The sequence below is a fragment of the Scomber scombrus genome, chromosome 5 (assembly GCF_963691925.1).
Source record: "Scomber scombrus chromosome 5, fScoSco1.1, whole genome shotgun sequence".
Taxonomy (NCBI): domain Eukaryota; kingdom Metazoa; phylum Chordata; class Actinopteri; order Scombriformes; family Scombridae; genus Scomber; species Scomber scombrus.
This window is the reverse complement of record NC_084974.1, coordinates 7561344-7584943: the sequence shown is the minus strand read 5'-3', so window position 1 is coordinate 7584943 and position 23600 is coordinate 7561344. Positions and strand designations below refer to the sequence as shown.

The 23600-nt window shown below is 40.4% G+C and overlaps 3 protein-coding genes and 1 long non-coding RNA gene across 4 annotated transcripts; 3 read left to right on the top strand and 1 right to left on the bottom strand.

Annotated features, from left to right (window-relative positions):
- The first annotated feature begins 578 nt into the window (after window positions 1-578).
- LOC133980152 (apolipoprotein A-I-like) lies at window positions 579-2214 on the top strand. Its single transcript, XM_062418748.1, has 3 exons — window positions 579-731; window positions 919-1063; window positions 1189-2214. The coding sequence occupies exons 1-3, from the start codon at window positions 689-691 to the stop codon at window positions 1787-1789; spliced, it is 789 nt and encodes a 262-aa protein (XP_062274732.1). The 5' UTR covers window positions 579-688; the 3' UTR covers window positions 1790-2214.
- On the bottom strand, window positions 1681-2956 carry LOC133980153 (uncharacterized). The gene is made up of 2 exons (XR_009925158.1): window positions 2844-2956; window positions 1681-2763 (listed from the first exon to the last, which is right to left on the bottom strand). It is a non-coding gene; the product is annotated as an uncharacterized LOC133980153 (long non-coding RNA).
- A 916-nt stretch (window positions 2957-3872) lies between these two features.
- LOC133980151 (T-box transcription factor TBX1-A) lies at window positions 3873-9522 on the top strand. The gene is made up of 8 exons (XM_062418747.1): window positions 3873-4033; window positions 4165-4339; window positions 4451-4552; window positions 5360-5531; window positions 5687-5842; window positions 5955-6022; window positions 8067-8176; window positions 9063-9522. Exons 1-8 carry the CDS (start codon window positions 4027-4029, stop codon window positions 9242-9244), a joined length of 972 nt encoding a protein of 323 aa, XP_062274731.1. The 5' UTR covers window positions 3873-4026; the 3' UTR covers window positions 9245-9522.
- Window positions 9523-10606: 1084 nt separating this feature from the next.
- Window positions 10607-22330, top strand: bace1 (beta-secretase 1). The gene is made up of 9 exons (XM_062418746.1): window positions 10607-11446; window positions 15803-15891; window positions 15983-16199; window positions 17033-17170; window positions 17252-17386; window positions 17482-17583; window positions 18226-18375; window positions 19790-19961; window positions 20174-22330. The coding sequence occupies exons 1-9, from the start codon at window positions 11117-11119 to the stop codon at window positions 20410-20412; spliced, it is 1572 nt and encodes a 523-aa protein (XP_062274730.1). The 5' UTR covers window positions 10607-11116; the 3' UTR covers window positions 20413-22330.
- Window positions 22331-23600: the final 1270 nt, after the last annotated feature.

Here is a 23600-nt window from a genome sequence, read left to right as displayed (position 1 = left end):
ATAGCAGCAACTGGGACTTGGGCTGTAATAGCACGGGTTGTCAGCACATTGTAACTGTAGCAGGAGAATTTTTTGATCAGCCGGGGCGAGTGAGCTCTCTGCACTCTGAAAGATTTGACGAAGTTGTAAATAAGTTTCTATGGAAGAAAGATAAGTTTTAGTGTTAGTCTAACATCAATTGTGACTTTGAGAACTTTGTATCTGATTGTAACTTTGCTGAAAGTTTCAATTTTTGTAAAAAGGATCTCTAAACCGCAGTGCCTCTGGGTTGAGATTATTTCTGAGTCCAGACGGTTCACTAGCTAATTCTATGCTTGTGATTTATTGAAAAGCCTGGATCAGGATTAGGTCACAGTCCAGAGTTAATCTGATAGAGCTGTCTCTGGATTTGTAGCAATCCCTAATCTACTGGGATTACAGGTTATTTTAATAGGAAGGCATGTGTTTAGTGGTGAATACATTCGGGCCAATTCAGGGATGAGTGTGTAGCTTTAAAGGTGTTTTAACTTTTAAGCTTGGTTATCTGGCTCCTTCAGGGGATTCAAGATAGAAAGGGTTTTTGATCATTTCTTTGTGTAAAAATGTATTTGTAAAGATGTTTTATTGAAACTCATTTAAGTGTAATAATGTGAGTATAACAGAATAATCAGCAACTGTTCCTTCTTTTTTTCTGTGTAGACCCATCATCATGAAATTCGTGGCCCTTGCTCTCGCTCTTCTGCTGGCCGTCTGTGAGTACTGCACCCAATTTTCTTAATAGAGGGAAAATACTTTATCTGAATACGGCATTGAGCAGTCAGTGGATCAGTTTTGAAAAGTTCTATGTTGCTTACTGATGTGGTTTTCCCTTCCTTCCCATGTCTACTTTTCATCTTTTTCTGCTCATCTCTTCTTTCCACCTTTCCTTTCCTTTTGCAGCCTGCCAGGGTGCTTCCCTGCAGGCTGATGCTCCATCCCAGCTTGCCCATGTCCGGGCTGCTATGGATGTCTACCTGACCCAGGTCAAGGATAGCGCCAAGAGAGCTTTGGATCAGCTCGATGATGCCGAGTACAAGGAGCTCAAGTAAGGCTATGTCATTTCAGTCACCTTTCTGACTTTTTGCCGTTCTCAAGTCACCATCTATGATGTGTTTAATTTAATGAACATTTAGCTAAACTTGTGTTGCCGTCGTCTATTCTGTCTCACAGGGATCAGGTTTCTCAGCGCCTGGAAGACATGCACACTCAGATCAAGGCTCTGCAGGTCTCTGTTGCCCCTGTCACCGACAGCGTCGTCAAAACCATCGCTGATGCCACCGCTGGTCTCCGTGCTTCTCTTGAGGCTGATTTCGAAACCCTGAAGGCCGAGCTTGAGCCCAAGCGTGCTGCTCTGAGGGAAGTCATTGAGAGGCACGTGCAGGACTACCAGACCCAGCTGGAGCCAGTCATTACCGAGTACTACGCCAAGCACACCGCTGAGATGGATGCCCTGAGGACCAGGATGGAGCCCATTGTTGAGGAGCTGCGTGCCAAGGTGGCTACCAACCTCGAGGAGACCAAGGCTGCTGCTCTGCCCATTGTGGAGGCTCTGCGTACCAAGATCAGTGAGCGTCTGGAGGAGCTGAAGGGCATGGCTAAGCCCTACGTGGATGAATACAAGGATCAGATGAAGCAGGCCTACGACCAGGCAAGAGGCGTCAAAGCCGAAGACCTCTCTGCCCTGAGGGAGAAGATTGCACCTCTGGCTGAGGAAGTTAAGGGCAAGCTTCAGCAGATGGCTGAGATCGTCATGGCTTCCTTCCAGAGCTAAATCATCTCTACCCTGTTCCCATAACTAACCTCACCTACCTGTCTGCCGTAGACCCATTCCATCTTTTGCTCCATTCCCTCTTTCCTCACATACACATCCAAAACACCACCCACAACAAAGCCATTGCCTAACTGATGCATTTCTTTGCAACAAAAAGGCGGGACTCTTGCTCTATCATTCCCACGCAAACACCTTCCTTTACGCTCATATTCTCAAGCACATGCAAGCAAAGACATACGCAGACACATACATACTCAGCACACACATGCTTCACTCTTTATGTGCCACAACCATCTGCTTACATTTTGTGTAGTAATTGTACGTGAATTATCACAAGTGCCTGAACCTCTGTGTAATGATGCTTGTCTGATGAAAACTGTGCTTTGACGAAATACAGCTCAATAAACATCTGACTGTTTATACTACCTTGCTTTCTGAGTGTACATTTTATTATTTTATATGACTGTTAGCTATTAGAATCATTTTCTTCTTTCCTAAACAATCACCTATGCAGAACTGCAATTCCCTTAGTTACTAGATCTACATTGGCCTCTCCTGGACACCAACATTAGAACATAGCTCATTTTATTTAAACTCCATATTAAACCTGATAATGCAGTTTAAGATCAAAAATCACCCTCACAGGAACATAACAGTAAACTGTCAGCTCTGTTGGAGTGTTTTTGACCTCAGTGAGCCTCTAAGGTCATGTCATAGCATAGAATATAGCATTTTAAGGTCATCATTGATTACAAGGTCCATTGGAAAAGAGCAATATTAATACAATCACTTATACTTAAGTTGGGCATCCAATAACATATGAGATATGTCTGCCATGGTCCTTAAGGCTGTGATTAATGTCTATTGACAAACTTGAGTCTTGTTGTGCTTTATTAGGGAAAAGCCCTCTTTTCTGCTTTAGATGCCTCAGGCTTGAATCCTTCAACACTGTCCCATCATAGAGCCACATGAGTCTATACACACACACACACACACACACACACACACACACACACACACACACACACACACACACACACACACACACACACACACACACACACACACACACACACACATACACACACACACTTACTTTCACTCATTACAACCACACTACTAATCACTTCCACTGACATTTGGAATTAAACAACTCTGAATGACCAAGATCAAATATCAAATTATATGTGTCTTACTTTTGAGTATTATGCACTATTGAGGGGTCTTCATGTGACACAAAACCTTGTTTTACACACACACACACACACACACACACACACACACACACACACACACACACACACACACACACACACACACACACACACACACACACGTCCGCTCACACAGTGAGACCCAGACACCTCTCAAGACCTAACACCAGGGAAGTCAGAAAAAAAAGTCTGATATCTCTTCTGATGTTTGACAAGAAATCAAACCAGAAATATATGTTCATTAAAGTTTTAGGGAATAACTGACTCCCCAATTAGTATGGTGTTGAAACTGTGCTCCAAGAAAATAGGCTATGAATAATAACAGCAGTTTGTTCTGTCTTCATCTGTCCACACCCAGTAACTCTGGGCTGATTAGGATGTTAATAATGTGTTACTGGTTGGTCAGGACAAGCCCAGATTTAGGCTTTAGGCTATGAGCAACAATAAGCAATGAATTTCTACATGTTCCAAATAGGTTTTGTGAGTGTGTGTGTGTGTGTGTGTGTGTGTTTGTGTGTGTGTGTGTGTGTGTGTGTGTGTGTGTGTGTGTGTGTGTGTGTGTGTGTGTGTGTGTGTGTGTGTGTGTGTGTGTGTGTGTGTGTGTGTGTGTGTGTGTGTGTGTGTGTGTTTGTTTATGTGCACAGGGCCTTTGGCTGCATGTATGTATGTGCGTGCAGCTGTAATTAGTGCATGTCAGTGGCACTATGAGTATTGTAATGGATGAGGGGGGCATGGAGGTCCCCAATGAGAGACTCATGGTGTATAAAACCAGCTTGTTCCTGGACACAAACAGCCACTCCTAACACTTGGATGTACATCTACCACAGTAGCTGGGACTGGACTGGGAGAAAGACTGAGAAGATTTTTGCTTTCACTTCTATGCTTCATAGAAGAATAGTGGGTTTGATTCACCACTGGTCTTGATGTATTGGCAGTAGTTTCTACTTGTGTTCAGAAGCAGCAAAATTATTCATATAATTCATCTTGTAGGTCTTCAGCTTTACAGGAAGGTCCACTTAAATTATGAACGGTAAGTGTTTGTTTTATGATCAAAACTAGCTGGGCTCAGTAGAGAAAATATAGATTCATGTGATGACCATTAAAGTTACAATCTGCGATCCCAATTTGGACAAAAGTTCAACACCCTCTCTCTTGTCTCAGGTCCTCAGTCGTCTCAGAGCTGTGTACTGTCCCTGCCCTGTTGTGCAGATGGAGTGTCGTTGTTGAGTGCTAAAGCCCCCCAAGTCACTGGGGTCAGAGTTCAGCTGGAGATGCATACACTTTGGCAGCAGTTTGACCAGCTGGGCACAGAGATGATTGTTACAAAAGCTGGACGGTAACAACAGCACTCATATTATTTCCATTCCTTAATTATTTTGATGTATCCTTTTATATTCTTTGGTGTCTCTTACCACATCATGCTAATTTATGTGTTCATGAACTGCAGGAGGATGTTTCCAACATTCCAGGTGCGAATCTCCGGCATGGATCCTGCTGCTGAATATGTTCTGCTCATGGATTTCATCCCTGTTGATGATAAAAGATACAGGTGAGATACAAAGTGAGGTGTGCAGTTCTTTGTGTGTAACAGAGACTATTCAATACAATTCAGTTTATTTATATAATGCCAAATGACAGAAGTTATCTCAATGCACTTTTCACATAGGATAGGTCGAGACTGTACTCTTTATTTTGGAACCACAAGTAAGGCTGCATTCAGTGAGCGCAGTGTTGCTCTTTAAGATATGATGGCGTCTGATCATTAAGGGCTTTGTTGGTGAGCAGAAGGATTTTTAATTCTATTCTGGATTTTACAGGGAGCCAGAGTAGAGAAGTGAAATGGTAGTAGATAAATCATTAGATAATGCGTGGCCAAGCATGATTTGGTTTTGGTTTTGGTTTTATTTTATTTATTTTTAAGGCAGCTTACTTAACAAGTTGGTTTCATCTGACTTCACTCATAAGTATATTTGGGTATCATCTGCATCACAATAAAAATAATGTTTACAAATATTACCAAAGGAAGCATGTATACGGTGAATAGTATTGGTCCAAGCTTAATGCAGTTCCTTTAATGCCAATTAAATGTTCCGGCCTCTGTAATAGGATGTGATGGCCAATAGTATCAAAGGCAGCATTAAGATCTAAAAAGATAAGTGCAAGTACAAGGCCATTTTTAATTTTCATCAGTGCTGTCTCTGTACACTGAATCCTACCTGAAAATCCTCAAATAAACTATTGTCATGTAGAAAGCCACGCAACTGTGTTCTCAAGTGTGTGTGTGTGTGTGTGTGTGTGTGTGTGTGTGTGTGTGTGTGTGTGTGTGTGTGTGTGTGTGTGTGTGTGTGTGTGTCAGATATGCGTTCCACAGCTCGTCTTGGTTGGTGGCGGGGCGAGCAGATGTTGCAGCTCCAAGCAGGATGCATTTCCACCCAGACTCACCAGCCCGTGGAGCCCAATGGATGAAGCAGACTGTATCCTTTGACACTCTCAAGCTCACCAATAACCTGCTGGATGACAACGGACATGTGAGTTAATGTTATTTTAAATGCAACGTACATTTACTTTTGAGAGAAGAAAATAAAAGCATTTTGAATCACTTTACATTTCTGCAAGAACATACAGTACAGAAATGCTTTTTGACATGCTTGTTGTGTGCTTTCTCCTATTTATTCCTTGCCAGATGATACTGAACTCTATGCATCGCTACCAGCCACGCTTCCATGTGGTGTATGTAGATCCAGCTCCAAACAGCCATTTGAATGCATACAAGAACTTCTGCTCCTTCTCATTCCATGAGACACGCTTCATGGCAGTCACCGCCTATCAGAACCACCGGGTAGGAAACTCAGGATGAGCTTCAAACTAATCATTATCCAGAGTTAGGGAGCAATTTCTTTGCTTTTCATCTGATTTTATTTCCCCCCATCTCCCATACCGCTCACTCTCAGATCACCCAGCTAAAGATTGCCAGCAACCCATTTGCTAAGGGCTTCAGGACTACAGACCCTCAGGACTGGTAAGTGCCATTCAATCTGGTCTTAATAGTTTGTATGATTAAGAAACATATTTCTCTCAAAAGGCCAGTAAAAATCATGAGTAGATCACAGTACATCTTTATTGCTGCTATCAGCTGGTAATAATGACATGCCAGCAGTCTTGCTGATACCTAATCTTCAAACTTTGTATAGTAGGAGGTTCAAACATGGAATGCATTTGGTCATATAAATGTGAGGGTCATGGTTGCCGTGACTTTCAGGATTTTGCATATGGGTCAAGGACATCTAAGGTTTTCGAAGTAGTAAAAAAATAAAACAGCAAATAAAATCCCCTAATAGCCTTTTTATTTTCATTGGAATGTCACCTATGCCCTTATATTAGTTATACTCAAATATATTTTTATTGTGTTTGATAAGAATATACCTTGGAAAAATGTCATTAAGTGTGACACTAAGTTGTGTTTAAAAAACAAAACAAAAATGTTTGATGTCCATTTATCATAATCATGTGGTTCTTCATTTATGTTTGGACTGGCAGAAATAAAACTACCCAGAAAAAATGACATTATTTTATTTTGAATACCACGTATTTTTATGTGTCACTAGTACAACTGTAAATGTGTTTTTAAAGTCCTAAAGGACAAACACTGCCTTGCACTGAAAATAATGCAAAATTGTTTAAAAAAAAAAAAAAAATCTTTTACCTCATCCTTTGAGATTAGTTTTTGTCTCCATAATTCAAAAAAAGATTGTATTTTAATATAAAATATTGGTGTTATACTGTATGGCAATATTTTGTTACACTGAATGACACATATTTTTGATATCACATATCAAAAATATTGATTAAATGTGATTCCTTAGGCAACAACAATAATGATCCTCGGCAGTAGTACCAGTATTTTGCTTTTTTTAAATTTTTAAGTTAAAAAGTGTATAAAAACAGGATAAGATGTTTAAAATGTCTACAGTATACAGATAATGTGACTTGAAATACATTAAAACCATTTAAAAATGATAATATCCACTATTAATACAACAAATATGTATGAATTACATAATTAAATGTTATAAACTAGTGAAAACATGGAAATGCTACTGTCAGTCAGCATAACGAATGACATTGTGGTATAACTTGGCATACTCTCTTAAAACTGGTTATTTTTATAACCCAACTGCTGGGTTCAGGCTGTTATAGGGAATTATAGGTTGGGTAAGTTTGACCTAACATTGGGTTAAAACAAGTGACCCAGCGCAATGGGTTGGAGATGCAACCCAGATTCATTGGTTACATTATTCATCTATTATTCATCATTATTTACAGTGAAAAAGTGATGTCATCAAATATTACAGAGAGATTTAGTCACCTCACCACATGGGCAGAGGATCTTCTATTGGTCCTTTTTTTTATGATGTCACACATTGTCACATGATCAGCATGATGTGATGTGTTTTACCTACCATTCTTTTCTTTCATTGTTACACTGAATGACATTGATGACGCACACATTTTGGAACAGAAGTAATTCACATTTTTAAATATTTTAAAGATAAAATATGTTGCCCATTATTCGATATATTGTTGCAAACATTTACATGATCATGCCATGGGTGTTCATTTACATTTTAGGATGATTTCCTACATTTTAAGAACATTTTTGTCATTAGAATTTTAATCGGGACAGTTACACTGAATGACATTTTGACACTTTAGAGCTCAATAACTCTTTTAATTTAGTACTATGACACACACATACTTCTGGGTGAAAAGAAGGGAAAGAGTTGAGTGTTTTAATATTATATTTAAACTTTTTTATTTTTTTATTTTACATTAATGCTAAATATACACGTCTTGTCTTTGACCCATATAAAGTGTATGTGTGGGCATGTGTCATGTATATCTGTACTATGTTTATGTGAATATAAACTGTATCTGTGTTGGGTGAATACTGGTGTGTGTGTGTGTGTGTGTGTGTGTGTGTGTGTGTGTGTGTGTGTGTGTGTGTGTGTGTGTGTGTGTGTGTGTGTGTGTGTGTGTGTGTGTGTGTGTGTGTGTGTGTGTAGGGTGGGTATTTCCAGGCCTCTGGGAGTGTGGTGTCCAGCAGAGGGCAGAACTGAGCCCCTAACCACCAAACCTGCAGAGGAGACAAGCTGGGGTTCAAAGAATTTAACCAGTGAGTATCCCTCAGTTTGAAGTTCACATTGGGTGCAATGACTCAGCGTAATTAATCATATTCAATAATTAGTGTTTTATTTTTTTTAATTTTCACTATTGGAAAATAAAGGACCAGTCAAAACACACTGTCTCATTCAAGGGAATGGGAAGGTGCATCCAAACTTTTGAGCAGTACTGTACACTCACTGACCACTTTATTATGTATACCTTGTTAGTACCAGATTGGACCCCTTTTGCCTTCAGAACTGCCTTTATTCTTAGTAGCATAGATTCAACAGAGTGCTGGAAACTTTCCTCACAGACTGACATGATGCAGTTGCTGCAGATTTGTCAGATGCACATTGCACATCCACACTCCAAAGGTGCTCTATTGGTTTGAGATCTGGTGCCTGTGGAGGCCCTTTCAGTACAGTAAAATCATGTTCAAGAAACCAGTTTGGGATGATTTGAACTGTGTCACATGGTGCGTTATCCAGCTGGAAGTAGCCATTAGAAGATGGGTATACTGTGGTCATAAAGGGGATGGACGTGGTCAGCAACAACACTCAGGCAGGCTGTGACGTTTAAACAATGCTTAGTTGGTAAGAAGGGGCCCAAATAATATATCCATACCAATACACCACCCTCCAATCTTCTATTGTCCAGTTTTGGTGAGCCCATGTGAATTGTGGCCTCAGTTTCCTGTTCTTATAGCTGAGAGGAGTGGTAGTGTGGTCTTCTGCTGCTGTATCTGCTTCAAGGTTCAACGTGTTGTGTGTTCAGAGAAATCTTTTTCTATGTACCTCAGTTTTAATGAGCGGTTATTTGAGTTGCTGTTGCCTTTCTATGTTGCCCGTCTGAATGTTGATCAGTATCTGTCCAACTGTGGTCTCCTGTACCCCCAGGACAGGAAGATTCAGGTCCGCTGGAGCAGAGCGGACTGTTCCACCTCTATAAAGACTCAGTAGGACTTAACAAGGAGAAAAAAGATGGGGACAGTATAGTAGCCCCTGCATCTTTCCTCTCCCCTTTCCCTTCCTACTGGGACTATCCAGGATCATCTCAAGAAAAAGGAAATCTGTCATAGGGAAAGAGAAGTAAAGGAATTCTGCTTTGAATTGAACTGGACCTGCTCCTTCTTGTTGTGTGTTTTATAGTACATGAACATAGTTTGAGGTCTCCTTCACAAAATAAATCTGTAGGGATGCTATAACTCTTCCACAGCAACTGTGTCCACAGGATAGATATACTGCAGTGACACAGGATAGATATACTGCAGTGACACCATAGACTATAAATAATACCACAGCATACAATGAGAGCACTACAGATATCAAAGACACAGAAAAAAAGCTCCCAACTATCTCACTGAGAAGAGCACACACACTTAGTCTCACTATTAGTATTATTCTTGTTATAAATGTGTGTAACTATAATGAAATAGTTAGTTGTTGAGAAAAAAAAGATACATTCATGTTCTCTCATTCTTAAATTGGGCAGAACACCTGTTCAGAAAAAAAGCTGTAACATACTATTTTAAATACTGTTTTTAAGCTTGTTGTGTTTTTGTCTTGTAATTTATTAGGATTTATTTGTCTTGTCCCAGAGAAATGTATTTTTGTCCAGCTGTATATGAATATGTGAATGTATGCTGTGAATAACAATAAACTTGAACTTGAACAATTATTATTGACCTAACTGAATTCAGGCACCATGATTAATAATTAACTTAATTAATGCCTAAAATTGCAAATGTGATATAGCAATACAAATTCTTGCATTTGTGGGGAAAACTTCATTACCCAGAATGCAGTGTTATTTCCCAGAGTAGTTAAGCCAGCCATGACCGTCATTAGTGATTTGCCTTCAAACTAAAATACGTGATGAAATACAAACGACATGTTCCTGTAAAACAAACAATAAATGAGGCAAATCATGACACTAAATCTAGACCAAAATGTCTTTTTAGAAAACCACTCTGCACAATAAAACGGAACAGAAATGGAGCAGTCCCATAAATGAGTGGTTCTCAAACTGTGGTCAGGGGACCCCCGGAGGTCCTCGAGGAGGTTTCAGAGGGTCCCCAGTGTAAAATGACAATCATTTATTTTCGCTATAATTCCAATTCAAAGACAGGATGTATGACTGTTTTGGTCATGTGTTTCATACACTTTCTATAATAAAACATCTAAAAGCACAACTCAGGGGGGAGACTTGGCCAAAATATTATCAAATGGGGATCTGTGGTCTAATTTGTATCAGTTCAGGCGTCCTTGGCGTGAAAAGGTTTGTGAACCGCAGAGTTACAGATCATACTGTCGTGTGTTTTTTTAGAAACGCGTACAGGAAGTCGTGTTTTTATTTTGTAACTTGACGGCGGTGATGCTCGGGCTCTGGCAGCTCTGAGGATGCAGCGCGGCGGATGGAAGAGGAGGAGGAGGAGGTGAAAGACTGGAAGGCGGAGAACAGAATGAACGGGTCGGGAAAGGGGAAGGATGCGGATTACGGTAGCCCGCCGGCCTGCCTGCCTACCGACGATGGTTTTTTGGTCGTTTGACATGAAGACCCGGCATGACCGCGGTTTGCTGATACACTGAGCACGGAGGGAGAGCCTGTACTTGATTGTTGAATTGTTATTTCAATTCTCTGTGGCGGTCGAGGGTGGCTTGGCTTCATTGTGAGGGGTGATATGATGTTGCATTAGGCCATATACTGTTTGGTAGTAAGTCATAGGTTTCTCATTTCATTTAACGTCAGTTAACCGGAGAAAAAACCCAGAAAGTGACCCTGTCCCTCCACGTTTTTGTCGTTCATCATGGTTTTAACCGTCATTTTAGCATCATCGCCACCTGATCTCCTCTCCTGTGCTGCTGCTGACTGAATGTCAAACTGAACGGAGAGTAGAAACCAAACATACCCCCCCCCCCAAAAAAAAACAACAACTTCATCCCTCATCGACATGGAGCCTTCGACGTTGTTGACAGCTCTGTTGACATGGACGACTTTGTGCGTGCTCAGCAGCAGCGGTCAGTCCACGTCGGATGCCTCGGGCCTGCCTCGAGCCATCCGCGTGCCACTGCGGCAAGGCGCTCGCGCTGAACAGCCACCGCCGCTGCTACCCACCGCGGCCGTGAAGCCAGAGCGCAGCAGCACGAGGAGGTTAGCCACGCGCAAGCGGAGGGGAGCAGCGACCAGCGGGATCAGCTTCGTGGACATGGTCGATAACCTACGTGGGAAGTCCGGACAGGGATACTACGTGGAGATGGCCGTGGGGTCTCCTCCGCAGAAGGTAAAGCTGTCTTTGTGTTCAATTTGGCCTATGAAATAACTATAGCCTACATAACACCATCAAATCTGGTGATGGCAAGTCAATCAATCAAATTATTATTTTAACTCAATGACAAGTCTGGCTCTTGTTGGAAAATTCAATTTTCATCATGATCCCTCAGTCTCAGTCTCTCTCTTTCAATGTAATTGTTATTCTGCTGTATTGGCAACAAAGGTGCAATAAATAAATCAGTTACACTTAACTCTGTGGTACAGCCTCCAAAATAATAAATCATATGCTCTTTATTGATATTAAAGAATGAAACTGAAAAAGCAATATTACTACAGTGTTACCATACATTTCGCATTCATTACACTTTAATTGGAATTGTGTGTCTGTATGTATTTCCCTCACTTTGTTTAAATCAGCTACACAACAGGTTATAACATTAAAACAGAGACATTTAGAGCACTACAGACACACTCTAAGAGCCTATGGGGATATTATTGTCATACTATATGATATACTGAGCACATAATGATACAGGGATAACACACCTGCAGTGTGTGTGTTCTTTATTAATATGAAGATCCTCTCTTTAATGTAAGATTTCTATGATTATTGGTTGAATAAGAGATTGAAGTGAACCAAAGTGGAATTATTTCAAAGATGCAGTCTGATGGTGGAATACTGTTGATGGCCCTGCTATGACAGATGGCCTGTGTGTGTGTTTCTGTGAAAGTGAGAGAAAGGACTGAATGATACAGAGAGATAATGGAACCATTAATTCTGCAGAGTGAGGAGTGCCAGCTGGGTGCAGCTGCGCTGTACAGGCTGGCACACTGAGGGGGGACGGATAGGTGGGGAGACAGAAAGTGATGAAGTGGTGGAAGAGGAGAAGAACGAGAGGGAGAAGGTGACAGAGAGAGTGAAACAGAAATAAATGAATGGCAGAGCCAGAGAGAGAGATGGAGGAACAAGGAATGAATGAGAGTAAGAAGATGGAGAGAGCGAGCTAAAGCAGCAGAGAGGCGAGAGTTTGAGTGTGTGTGTGGGACAGAGGGAGGATGTGGGAGTGAGACTGGGAGATGTCAGGGAATACTATAAAGGAAAAGACTACAAAGAGATGATGAAGGAGATGGAGGGCCCTGAGGTGCTGAGCAGAGGCCATGACAGACACTGCTGTTTCCTATATCAAGGATAGTGAGAGACATAAAAGACAAAAAGATCTGTGCCAGGTTGGGGAATCCTGTTGTCTACCATGGCAACTGTCAGCCAGTTAGAGCCATCAGCAAAGACAGACAACACACTGTTTAGCTGCCACCTTCAACCAGTGGCCTGAACCCTGTTGAAGTCCCCACAACTAAGGCTGGGGATCATTTGAAATGCTTGATCCTATAGTAAATATAATATAATGACGGTCGGCAAAACTGATCAAAAAGTAAGTTAAGAAGAGCAAGAATATGTGTGTGTGCCATCTTTCATTGCTTGACAGTATTGACACATTTTGGTTTAAGTGGCAAAATAGTATTGATATTTGTGAGCCTGTGAGGTAGGTATCCAAGGAGGTTATGAGTGGTATCCATGCATAGGGACCCTTCCTTAACTTTGAAAGTTGCTCACCCAGTGCCCACCTCAAAAAAGGTTTCATCGCTTCTTACTTACATTTCTATAAAGTCTTACTAGGCTGGAGTCACATCAAAAGAGAGCATCAGAAATCATCACCATATCTACGGGGGCAGGATGAATAAAAATATATCAGAATCTGTTGGTGTTATATCATTATTTCTATTCTCTACAAGTTTGGAAATTGTATTGAAACAACCAGGCCTACATACCATTTTAAACTTTGTCGCCTTTATTGCCTTGAGATCTGAAATAAAAACCCATAAAATCATTTTTTTAAAAGAGCAGTTCCAGGCGTGTTTGAATATATAAAAGAAATACTAATAATTTGTGTCTGATGTGATTTTTCCACAAAAAAAGTTTGATTACTTACTTAAAAATCTTAAAATGACATCTATCCTTCAATCAGTGAATACGAATACATGCTTCAAAATAAAAGTTTAACTGCTGGACACAAGATGTAAAGTCCACTCTCAGTGTTTGTGCACTGGAGGCTTCAAGTTTCCATGTCACACTCGTGTAAGATGCATACTGAAACATATATTACCTTCATAATGGTTGTGATCTCACAAATCAAGCTCAAAGTGACATTCCAGCTGAGCACAGAGAAACTTTCTCTTCAGCAGATGAATATGAAAACAACATTTTAGTGTGGAACTCTGCACGTGCACCATTCTGTGCGGTAAAACTTAAACAACCAACCAAACCAAACGCTGAAAAATTACACTCTTGACTAGAGAAGGACTTTAAATTTGGACGTTGTAAGATGCAAAAACAAAGGTGACGACAACCGACTGCTTCTTTCCGCCAGCATATTGAAAACAACCATATGTAAAGGTGTATAGATTTCTGAGGAAAGCTACACCCTGTTTGGAGCCAAGCACACTGAGCCTGAGGGACGCCAGAGAAGCATGACCTCTTGTACAGCAGCTCCCAGTATCGTGTATATTCATCAAGCAGAGAAGGGATCAATGACCATCTCATTCATTAAAATGACCAGGCAGGAAAAGCGTATCTATAACAATACACTAATAAGGCATCTTCTTAAAATAATTTTCAATCAAATTATGTAAATGTTTTTAATGCTTTAAAAGCTTCGGCATCCAGAGAAATGAAGATTTATATAAATTAGTTCATCAGTCTGCACTTTAATAGATTGAAAGTGGCAGTAAGTCAAAGTAATGTGTATTTAAGTGACTTAGCATGCGCAAAATGACTTGAATAATTAAATTAGAAGAAGTGATGCAGCAGATACAAAGTAGTGGAAATGACCTCAAGTCTTTTACAGTAACTTTCAGATGTTGTGGTAACCACTCAATGAGTTCTCCTCCACAAAGAAGGCGGGGGGGGCAATGATGGCTGGAACAGACAGGCACTCTGCCAGAGAGGGCAGGAAGACAGAGAGAGAGAGAGAGAGCAGGGAAAGACGGGAGGTCTCTGTGTCAGGATGCAGACTTGTGTGCAGTACTGCGTCTCGGGCTAGGTGGCTCAGTGTGTGTGTGTGTGTTTGTGTGCACACATGAAAGAACCAAATCTATCTTGAGTAGTCAGCAAATTTTAGTCCAAGAGAGGAAGACAGTGTGTGTACTGCATCATTGATGGTAGTGGTGTTTTGAGAGAAAGTGTACAAAGGTGTGTGTGTGTGTGTGTGTGATGTATCATTGACAGGAATGTACTGTATATATTCATGTGTTATAAAAAAAATTTAAAAAAAAGAGTGAGATAGAGTCCATTTTTATTCTGGGCTTTCAGGCCCAGCCCTTGAGACAGTAGCACTTCTCTGGATATTTAAAGAGCCAATCCATTATTGAACAGCTTGCTGTGGCTCTATGGCTGCATGTCTCTTCATCTGTTTGGGTGTTTCTTTGCCATTCTGTCTATCAATGTGTTTTTCTTCCTATGTATTTATCAATCAATCAGTCTGTCTAGTATGCATGAATCTATCTGTGAAAATGTGAATAATACAATATATGTATAATGTGTGAAAATACAGCAGCACAAAGAGAAAAAACGAGAGAAAAAAAGGATTATGAGTTAACAATATGAAATTATGTCTATGTGGGTAATATATAATATAATGCGTGTAGGTTTTGTATATGTCTGTATTCATCGCCGTCTGTCAGTGTGCTCCATTCACACATTCACTGTCTGCTTTGACTGATTTCGCAAAATATGATACTTACATGGAGAAGCAGCCTGAAGAGGAGGAGAATGGAGAGATGGGGAGTTGAATGGGCAACCTGAGAGGAGTGGAGGGTTAGAGTGGAGACAGAGAGGGGACAGTGAAGGACATTTAGGGCAACAAGAAACAGCACGGGACGCCCCAAGGAAGGAGAAATGGAGATGGAGATGATGTGAGGCTGCTTACTGACTATAAGAGAGAAAAATTCTGCTTATAAAATATGAGAAAGGAAATCAATATCTTTAAAAAAAAAAAAAAAAAAAAAGTGAAGGTGTCAGTATCGGCCGTCAAAAAAGCCCACAGCGTTCTGTAAGTGTGTTTCAGCGCAACAGGTAAAATTGTTTTACAGAAGGATGTTTCTGTCTCCAAGGGAGCCTAGATTCAGATTAAACTTGCCCTTCAGAGATTGAACCTGATCAATTTCGCAATGTAACCCAAGCATCAGTTTTACAAGCCTATTGATTTTTGCAAAATGCATCCAGCATATATTTAATAAGTTGCTTTCCCTCTTTCTCTTTTCCTCCCTGCCTGCCTGCTATTCTCTCTCTCTGTCTCCCTGCACTCATCAGCTGAACATCCTGGTGGATACGGGAAGCAGTAACTTTGCTGTCGGGGCAGCTGCTCACCCCTTCCTGCGTAGATACTACCACCGTTCACTGTGAGTAGAGACAAAATCAGCTGAGTGAATAAACGCTAAAATTCAAATGTAGTAGTAAAGTAAGATGACTTCCTCCTCTGTCCGTTCGCAGCTCCACCTCGTACCGTGACATCGGCAGAAGCGTGTACGTTCCTTACACGCAGGGTCGCTGGGAAGGGGAGCTGGGCACCGACATCGTCTCCGTGCCGCACGGCCCCAACGCCACGATGCGTGCCAACATCGCTGCTATCACCCAGTCAGATCGCTTCTTCATCAATGGATCCAACTGGGAGGGAATCCTGGGGCTGGCCTATGCCGATATAGCCCGGGTAAGAGCAGCCTATCCCTTTTGTCAGTTAGCTGCATTGGAAACCTCATAGAGCACTTGTGCACATTGGTCAGTTTATTCTTCCTCTTTAGGACATTGCATCTTCCCCCACAGCATCTTTGAGAGCCCGAAATCAATTTTACTCTTTCACACGCTTGTGACAAAAATAGGAAAGAGGGAGTGTGAGGAATACAGTCAAATATACAAACTCAACTGTTTAACTAGTTAGGACTAAACAAGACTTTTTAGGTACGAGACGCTCTCTTTGAACACTAGATCACTGCATCATATTGTGTAACATCACTGGTGAAAAAAGAAAGGTCAGCTTTGTAATAAACGTTCTAAATTAAAATTAAATAAACACTAATTGTAAAGATAATATTCTTCTTTATGCCCCAGGAGCAGTTACACAAGCTGTTTATTAGATTACTTTTATGTGGCAGTTTCACCTCAGCATTCATTTAAATGCTCAGAGAAACCAAACACAGGTAGTGTCTCTATGAATGTAAGCTGGGATGAGAGCATGTTGATGTGCATGTTGGATATAGATTTCATGGTGTTTTTATACCTAAAATGAAATTGTATTATTATTGAAATTCACTGCTATACTTGTAGGAAAAGTAAGGGAACAGATGGGAAAGAGAAAGGTAGGATGAAACCTGATTTATCAACAGGTGTGCAGTTCGGATGACGATATTTTAGAGCTGAGAGAGGTTTATTTAATCATTTGGAAATTCAAAACTGAAAGCTAAAAACAGCAGCTTGGTTCAACCATTCAGAAGTAAAGCCACCCTACTTAGTTCCCTCTCTCTCTCTTTCTCTCTCTCTCTCCAGCCTGACGAGACATTGGAGCCTTTCTTTGACTCTCTGGTTCGCCAGACGCCTGTCCCCAACCTCTTCTCCCTCCAGTTGTGTGGAGCCGGTTTTTCCCAAAACTACTCCCTGGGCAGCGCCACTGTCGGCGGTAGCATGGTGAGACACACACAGACACATATATCATCCAGTATCACATTTGGAGCCGGTATTGGATAATGTTTGTCGCTGTTCTCTCAGATCATTGGGGGAGTGGACCCATCACTGTACGTAGGAGAGCTTTGGTACACTCCTATCCGCAGGGAGTGGTACTATGAGGTCATCATCGTGCGCATTGAGGTGAATGGACAGGACCTCAACATGGACTGTAAGGAGGTGAGATCTGATGAAAAAGTGAATGATTTATTGGTCAGTTATTGATTCTAAAAGTACAGATTTGTAACTTGTGACTATTTCTTTATCTATTACAGTACAACTATGATAAGAGCATCGTGGACAGTGGAACCACCAACCTTCGACTGCCTAGAAAAGTCTTCCAGGCTGCAGTCAAGGCTATTGAAGCGGCTTCTTCGGTCAGTCCCTACTACTACTACTACTACTACTACTACTACTACTGAATACAATGATATCCTCATGATCTTCTTTGTCACAAGTTGTTACACATTATCTCGAGATACCCAATGAAAGCAGATGAAAAGCCTCAGACTCATTTTATTAGACTGATATTTAAGAAGGAATGCTCTCACCTTTGTTTGAATGAAAATGTGACAGACCACCAAGAAGAGCACTGATGCAAACAGAATATTGTAAATGAACCTGTGGCTGAAGAACTCATAATATACAATATTTAAGTCTTGAGAGATGCTGGTGTCACTGTTTTCTATGACGCTGGAGACCAGCTTGAGAAAAAGATTTGAAGTGTTTCTTCATCTCTAAAATAATCGATTTTAGGGATTATTCCCAGTTACTGTACTATTGCAGTTATGTTTTGTGCTGACTAAGCTTTCAACTCTTATTTTAGTTATGAATTTAGTCATACACCTCAAATTCATGTGGTTAAAAATGCATTTTGGGTTAAAAAATACTCCCGTAGTTGTCTTCCCCTAGCGTGCCCTGTGCGTGTTTGGATACGCTCCAGCCTACCTCATGACTGATTTGGAACGAGCGGTTACGGGAAAGGAAAGCATTAATGTCCTCCTGACCCTGTTTTTCAGACAGAGCAGTTTCCCTCTGGGTTCTGGCTGGGGGAGCAGCTGGTATGTTGGCAGGCCGGCACGACACCCTGGCACATCTTCCCAGTCATCTCCCTCTACCTGATGAGTGAAAACCGTAACCAGTCATTTCAGATCTCCATCCTGCCTCAGGTAATTACAGTATCTTGTACCGTACCTGAATGTGGCTGAATAAAGCACAAAAGTTTTCAGGTCTGGGATCGACTTTGTGATAACATTTGTCATATTGGGAACGTATGAAGTGTTATGTCTAACCCTTCAGTTGTGTCAAAATAATCAGTAGCTATTATTCACTTTACCTGCATTCATTTCATAAAATTTTAAAACATTTCAAGTTAACCAGTTACATACTGCTAGATACTGTTAGGGTTGGGTGTTTATTTGAACTTCTCAGCTTCAAAGAAGTTAAAACATTAACATAACATTATTATAATGACATAATTACCCAGGAGCTGTCATGTATATCAGGTCATAGTGGATTTCACTGACTGCATGTAATCATGAATAAGTGCAGGGTTTTCATCTCACAGGGACGTCTGGTCACAATAAGTCACTCCATCCTTCAGCCTAACTCCGTTATATAATCCTCAGTAAACGAAAGCCTGTCAAGGTACCATCAGCAAAAAAAAAATAATGACCACATTTCAAAGAGAATTTCCTTTTGAATCTATTTTCTAAAGCTTTTCATGCCTTTCACAAAGCTCTGGAAAGTCATTAAACATTTTTTTTATTAAAAGCCGCTCAGACCGGGTGCCCTGGTGGCCTAATGGTCAAGGTGCTGAACCACATAACTGCAGCGTCTACAACTCGACTCCTAGCCGAGGGGGGTGTCTGTGTTCCCTCTCCCTAGTTTCCTGTCTTTACACTGTTAGATAAAGGCAAAAAGCCTTACAAAAACATCCTCTTGAAATAAAAAGCCACTCAGATAGGCTGATCCTTTTGTGGTTGTGGATTGAATAAGACTTGACAGAAAGATTTAGAAACAGAGGTTCAGCGGAGTCAACCTGTGGGAGGAGAGTGACCTTGATGAAACCCTCATTAAAAAGTTTTTACTTCCTTTGCCTCATGTTCTTATTTCTATAGCAGGGACATACTAACAATATATCAGGACATACAGTTACATACAGACAGTTAATATTTGTTTGTTTTTTTAACCATAAAAATACATCATTAACAAAATAAATGTTAATAAGAGCCCCCTTAATTGCTAAAAAATAAGCCCAAGACGTCCTCTGGTGGACAAACAATGTAATGACACCATTGTTTCTGGATTTTTGCATTATTCTTGTATTTTTTTGTTAGATTGTGGCTGATTTCAATATATTTCTCATAAGCTCAAATCAGCCAATAATTAACACACAAAAGAGAACACAAAAACATAGATATTGCTCAATCCAGCTGCTTGTGTGTCGGTCTTTACTATTACAATTCAAAGTCTTTGAAAAAAAAGTTTGCTTATACATGTTGTCCTATTTCTTGTTTGTCATAATCTGTCTCTAACACTCCTTTTTGGTCTTTTTTCCCCTTCCCTTCTGTTTGCACACAGCAATACCTGCGACCTGTAGAGGATGTAGCCTCGGCTCAGGAGGACTGCTATAAGTTTGCCGTGTCGCAGTCTAGCACCGGGACAGTGATGGGCGCCGTTATCATGGAGGGCTTCTATGTGGTCTTTGACCGAGAGAAGAAACGCATCGGCTTTGCTGTCAGCACCTGCCACGGTGAGGAAGAGAGGATGGAGGGATGAGGAGGGGGAGAAGGAACGTGGATTCCTATATTTAAAATGATTTATGGTTTGTAGCGTGGGAGAAAAAAATAGAGTGGCTACCAAAAAGAGGAGAAAAAGGATATGGATATGGATATGTGTGTGGTGTCATAACTTATTTACTGTCCTAGTCCTGATCAAATAAAATTCCATTCCTCTCATTTCCAGTTCATGATGAGTTTCGTACGGCCTCTGTGAAAGGCCCGTTCCATGGCGTCGACCTGGAGGACTGCGGTTACAACATCCCCCAGACGGACGAGTCCACTCTCATGACCATCGCCTACATCATGGCGGGTATCTGCGCTCTGTTCATGCTGCCGCTCTGTCTCATGGTGTGCCAGTGGCGCTTCGCCCGCTGCCTCCACCCGCACGGAGACTTTGCTGACGACATATCGCTCCTTAAGTGAACAAGGAGAAGATGTGGGACAAAAAGAGTCATGGAGACCTACACTTGAAATAACAGGACCGAGATGGATTGCGGTAAAAAAAAAAAAGGGATGTAAAATGTTACGAAATGTTGGTGCTGTTAAAAGAGAGTTTTGAGAAGGTTTTTTTTTTTAGGAATATAATATATAAAAATATAGGAAACACAGGCATACAGTGAATACACAGTGAACCCCGCTGCTATCAAATAGAGAGGATAAGAGGATTACTACAGCCATTACTGATAAAAAAAGAGCACCAAGAGAAAGTTGGTCTCATCAGAGGCAGAACTACCTATGCAGTTAACATCAGCACAGAGGTGGGAATATCAGCTTATTGTTATAAGGGTCAATGACGTATAACGATTTTCAACAACTCAATTTTAGAATAAAAAACAAGCATATCTAATGCAGTAGTTCAAACATTCAGAATGTTGTGTACCTGACAATTCATATTACAATTTGAAAGTGATTTTAGTGGGGGTTTTCAAGATTAATTGGCACTGGCCTGAAAAAAAAGTCATTTGGTGCGACCATGATTCATCTTGAAATATCTTTTCTAAATAAAAGATCATCATTTACAAAAATTTAAAAAAAAATTCAAATACTTTGTTTCCAAACACTTTTTATTACTGAAAACTTGTAAAAAAAAAAAAGATGTGAAGTGTGTTAAGTAAATTGATTTATTTCAAGATGAATCATGGTCGCACCACATGACTCTTTTTAAGGCCAGTGCCAATTAATCTTGAAAAACCCACTAAAATCACTTAATTTCAAATGTATAATATGGATCTTCAGTTACACAACATTCTGAATGTTTGAACTACTGCATTAGATATGCTTGTTTTTTATTATTCTACAATTGAGTTGTTCTAAATCCTTATACGTCATTGACCCATAAATAGTGTGTAACTAGACCACAGAGATGCATTAGAATGGAACTTCTGAAGGTCTTGTAACACTGCAGAGCTACTCATGTGATTACTGGGCAAATATGTACCAACATGGCTAAATGAAGAAGAAACTGGTGACCTGGATGCGTAATACAACATGAACATGGTGTGCTATGGTATGATCTTAACGTGAATGTGTGGCTATGTGTGTGCGTTTATGGGTCCATTTGTTGCTTATGAGTAAATGAAACAAGTTTGATATGTGTGAGCATGCCTGTATGTATGTGTGCATAACTTGTATTGTAAGTGATGAGTACACAGAAAGATTTTACGAAGATGATACTTAGAAAAATTATAACTACTGATTTTGAATAGCATCTATGAAACTACACTATTTTGCAAATGCCAGCAAAGCATTCTGCCATGCAAATGAGTACGCAAAAAGAGGTTAATTTGATGAAATATCAGATCGTAACAGCATTTTATTGTATGAAATCGGTTTTGCTTAATTTGAAACAGAGACTACTGAACAAAGTCAGTATCAGATGTCGCTTTTCCTTCTTATATTGATAGCTTCAATGTATCTATTGTACATAAGATTTGTGCATTCTAGATCTTCTATTTGCGCAGGCACACCACACACACAAACACACACACACACACCCCCTCGACACATTGCTTATCCTTGCAAACTACTGCTACACCATCGGATGATTTGCACATGTGACAACACATTACACATGTTAACAAACCAAGACTTAATAGGGCTTCTCTCACAGACACAGAAACAGCCTAACTCACTGCATCTTTCTATGGGGACCATAACAAATATAAAAATATATGCTTGGACAAGGAAACCAGCCCAAAGTATGTTAAACACTAAAGAACACAATGTATGTCTACAAGGGACAGTTTGTATTGTCTCTGAGTAAGCTGTAAATAGAAAAACTCAGAACTGTATATTTATCTGTCAGGCGCTGGCAGCACTGTTGAACCAATAAAGTACTTATTGTAACTGTAACATATGGTTGTGATTTCTTGGCTTAACTTTTACAGTAATAGATAACAGATACATTTAAAATGATAATATTGTTGACCTTAGTTCTAAATAGTCAATAAAGCTGTTAAATCACTCTTCTCTAGCCTTAATTATGGAAGATGAATGTGGTAGAAAAAAAGGCTTAGGGATGTTAGGGCAGGTCTTGACAGGGGTATGAAGGTAAGAGACACTGCTCAGAGATGTGCTGTAGAGTGTCATTAGGTCATTCACTAATAGTTGGGCAGGTGATGTGCTGGAGGTCCATAGTCATGATGGCTGGGTCGATGCTTTGCCAGCTCCAAAAAAGCTGTCTCAGTGCCAGCACACCTCCTGGGGGCTTGTGTGAGGCATGTTTTTGTTTTGTTTTGTCTTAATTGAGAACATGAACAAACAACAAGGTCAATTTCCATCTCTTATATATTAAAAGAAAACTTTCAGATTCAAATTAAGCAAGAAAGAAATCAAATACAAAAATGAAAAAAAGTAATAAAACTACAAAAAAATACTTAAACAAAATCTCAAATTAATTTAAACATATTATATTTACACTCGTTGTTCCAATGGTCCAAACTGGGTTTGGTCTGAAGTATCTACATTAAGAACAAAGTTCAAGTTCCTGTTTTCAGCAAAAAAAACAATTTTCATCTCAGTCTTCTTGGACTGCAGCCAGTTCTGCATATTATTCCAGGAAGGCTGATACACAATGGAAACCCCCTTTTTCCAAACTTTCAATTTCCCTTTCATAAAAAACAAACTTGTTCATATACAAATTAAATCTCACACATTTGCCTCAATCCGAGAGATGTCTCCATGGATGTAACAAGATCTGTTTCTTAAAATCCCAAACTTTTGATAGTGAGTTAAGAACCCCTCTTAGGGTGATATTACTGGGCTACAACTGCATAAACTCTAGCTGTGTGTCATTATAGGACATCATGTAAGCAGTTAAGTTATTCAGGCAGAATGGCAGCACTGGTAATAGCTACAGTCACTTGGAATAAATGCTTCGTAAAGAAGCATCAGTTTGAAGGAGTTAATAAAGAGATAAATACCACCTTGGTGTATCATGTGTTGGTTTGTACTAGGTGCAGTACTCGGACGCCGGAGGGCTCTGCTGTGCCTCATCCGTGTGGCTCTGCTCCAATCAGATGGCACGTACGACGTTTGTGAAACTACTGCATGACGTCAAACGTCCAGGTTGACAATATTATTTTCCCTAGGACGGCGACGTCATGACCCGC

Excerpts from the sequence above, each read along its gene's own strand:
- LOC133980151 (XM_062418747.1), top strand. Across the intron at positions 4,340-4,450 it reads ATTGTTACAAAAGCTGGACG|GAGGATGTTTCCAACATTCC; the intron begins GTAACAACAGCA and ends CATGAACTGCAG. Across the intron at positions 6,023-8,066 it reads ACTACAGACCCTCAGGACTG|GGTGGGTATTTCCAGGCCTC; the intron begins GTAAGTGCCATT and ends GTGTGTGTGTAG.
- LOC133980152 (XM_062418748.1), top strand. The coding sequence starts at position 689 with ATGAAATTCGTGGCCCTTGCTCTCGCTCTTCTGCTGGCCGTCT. Across the intron at positions 732-918 it reads CGCTCTTCTGCTGGCCGTCT|CCTGCCAGGGTGCTTCCCTG; the intron begins GTGAGTACTGCA and ends TTCCTTTTGCAG. Across the intron at positions 1,064-1,188 it reads GCCGAGTACAAGGAGCTCAA|GGATCAGGTTTCTCAGCGCC; the intron begins GTAAGGCTATGT and ends TCTGTCTCACAG.
- bace1 (XM_062418746.1), top strand. The coding sequence starts at position 11,117 with ATGGAGCCTTCGACGTTGTTGACAGCTCTGTTGACATGGACGACTTTG. Across the intron at positions 15,892-15,982 it reads AGATACTACCACCGTTCACT|CTCCACCTCGTACCGTGACA; the intron begins GTGAGTAGAGAC and ends GTCCGTTCGCAG. Across the intron at positions 18,376-19,789 it reads AGATCTCCATCCTGCCTCAG|CAATACCTGCGACCTGTAGA; the intron begins GTAATTACAGTA and ends GTTTGCACACAG.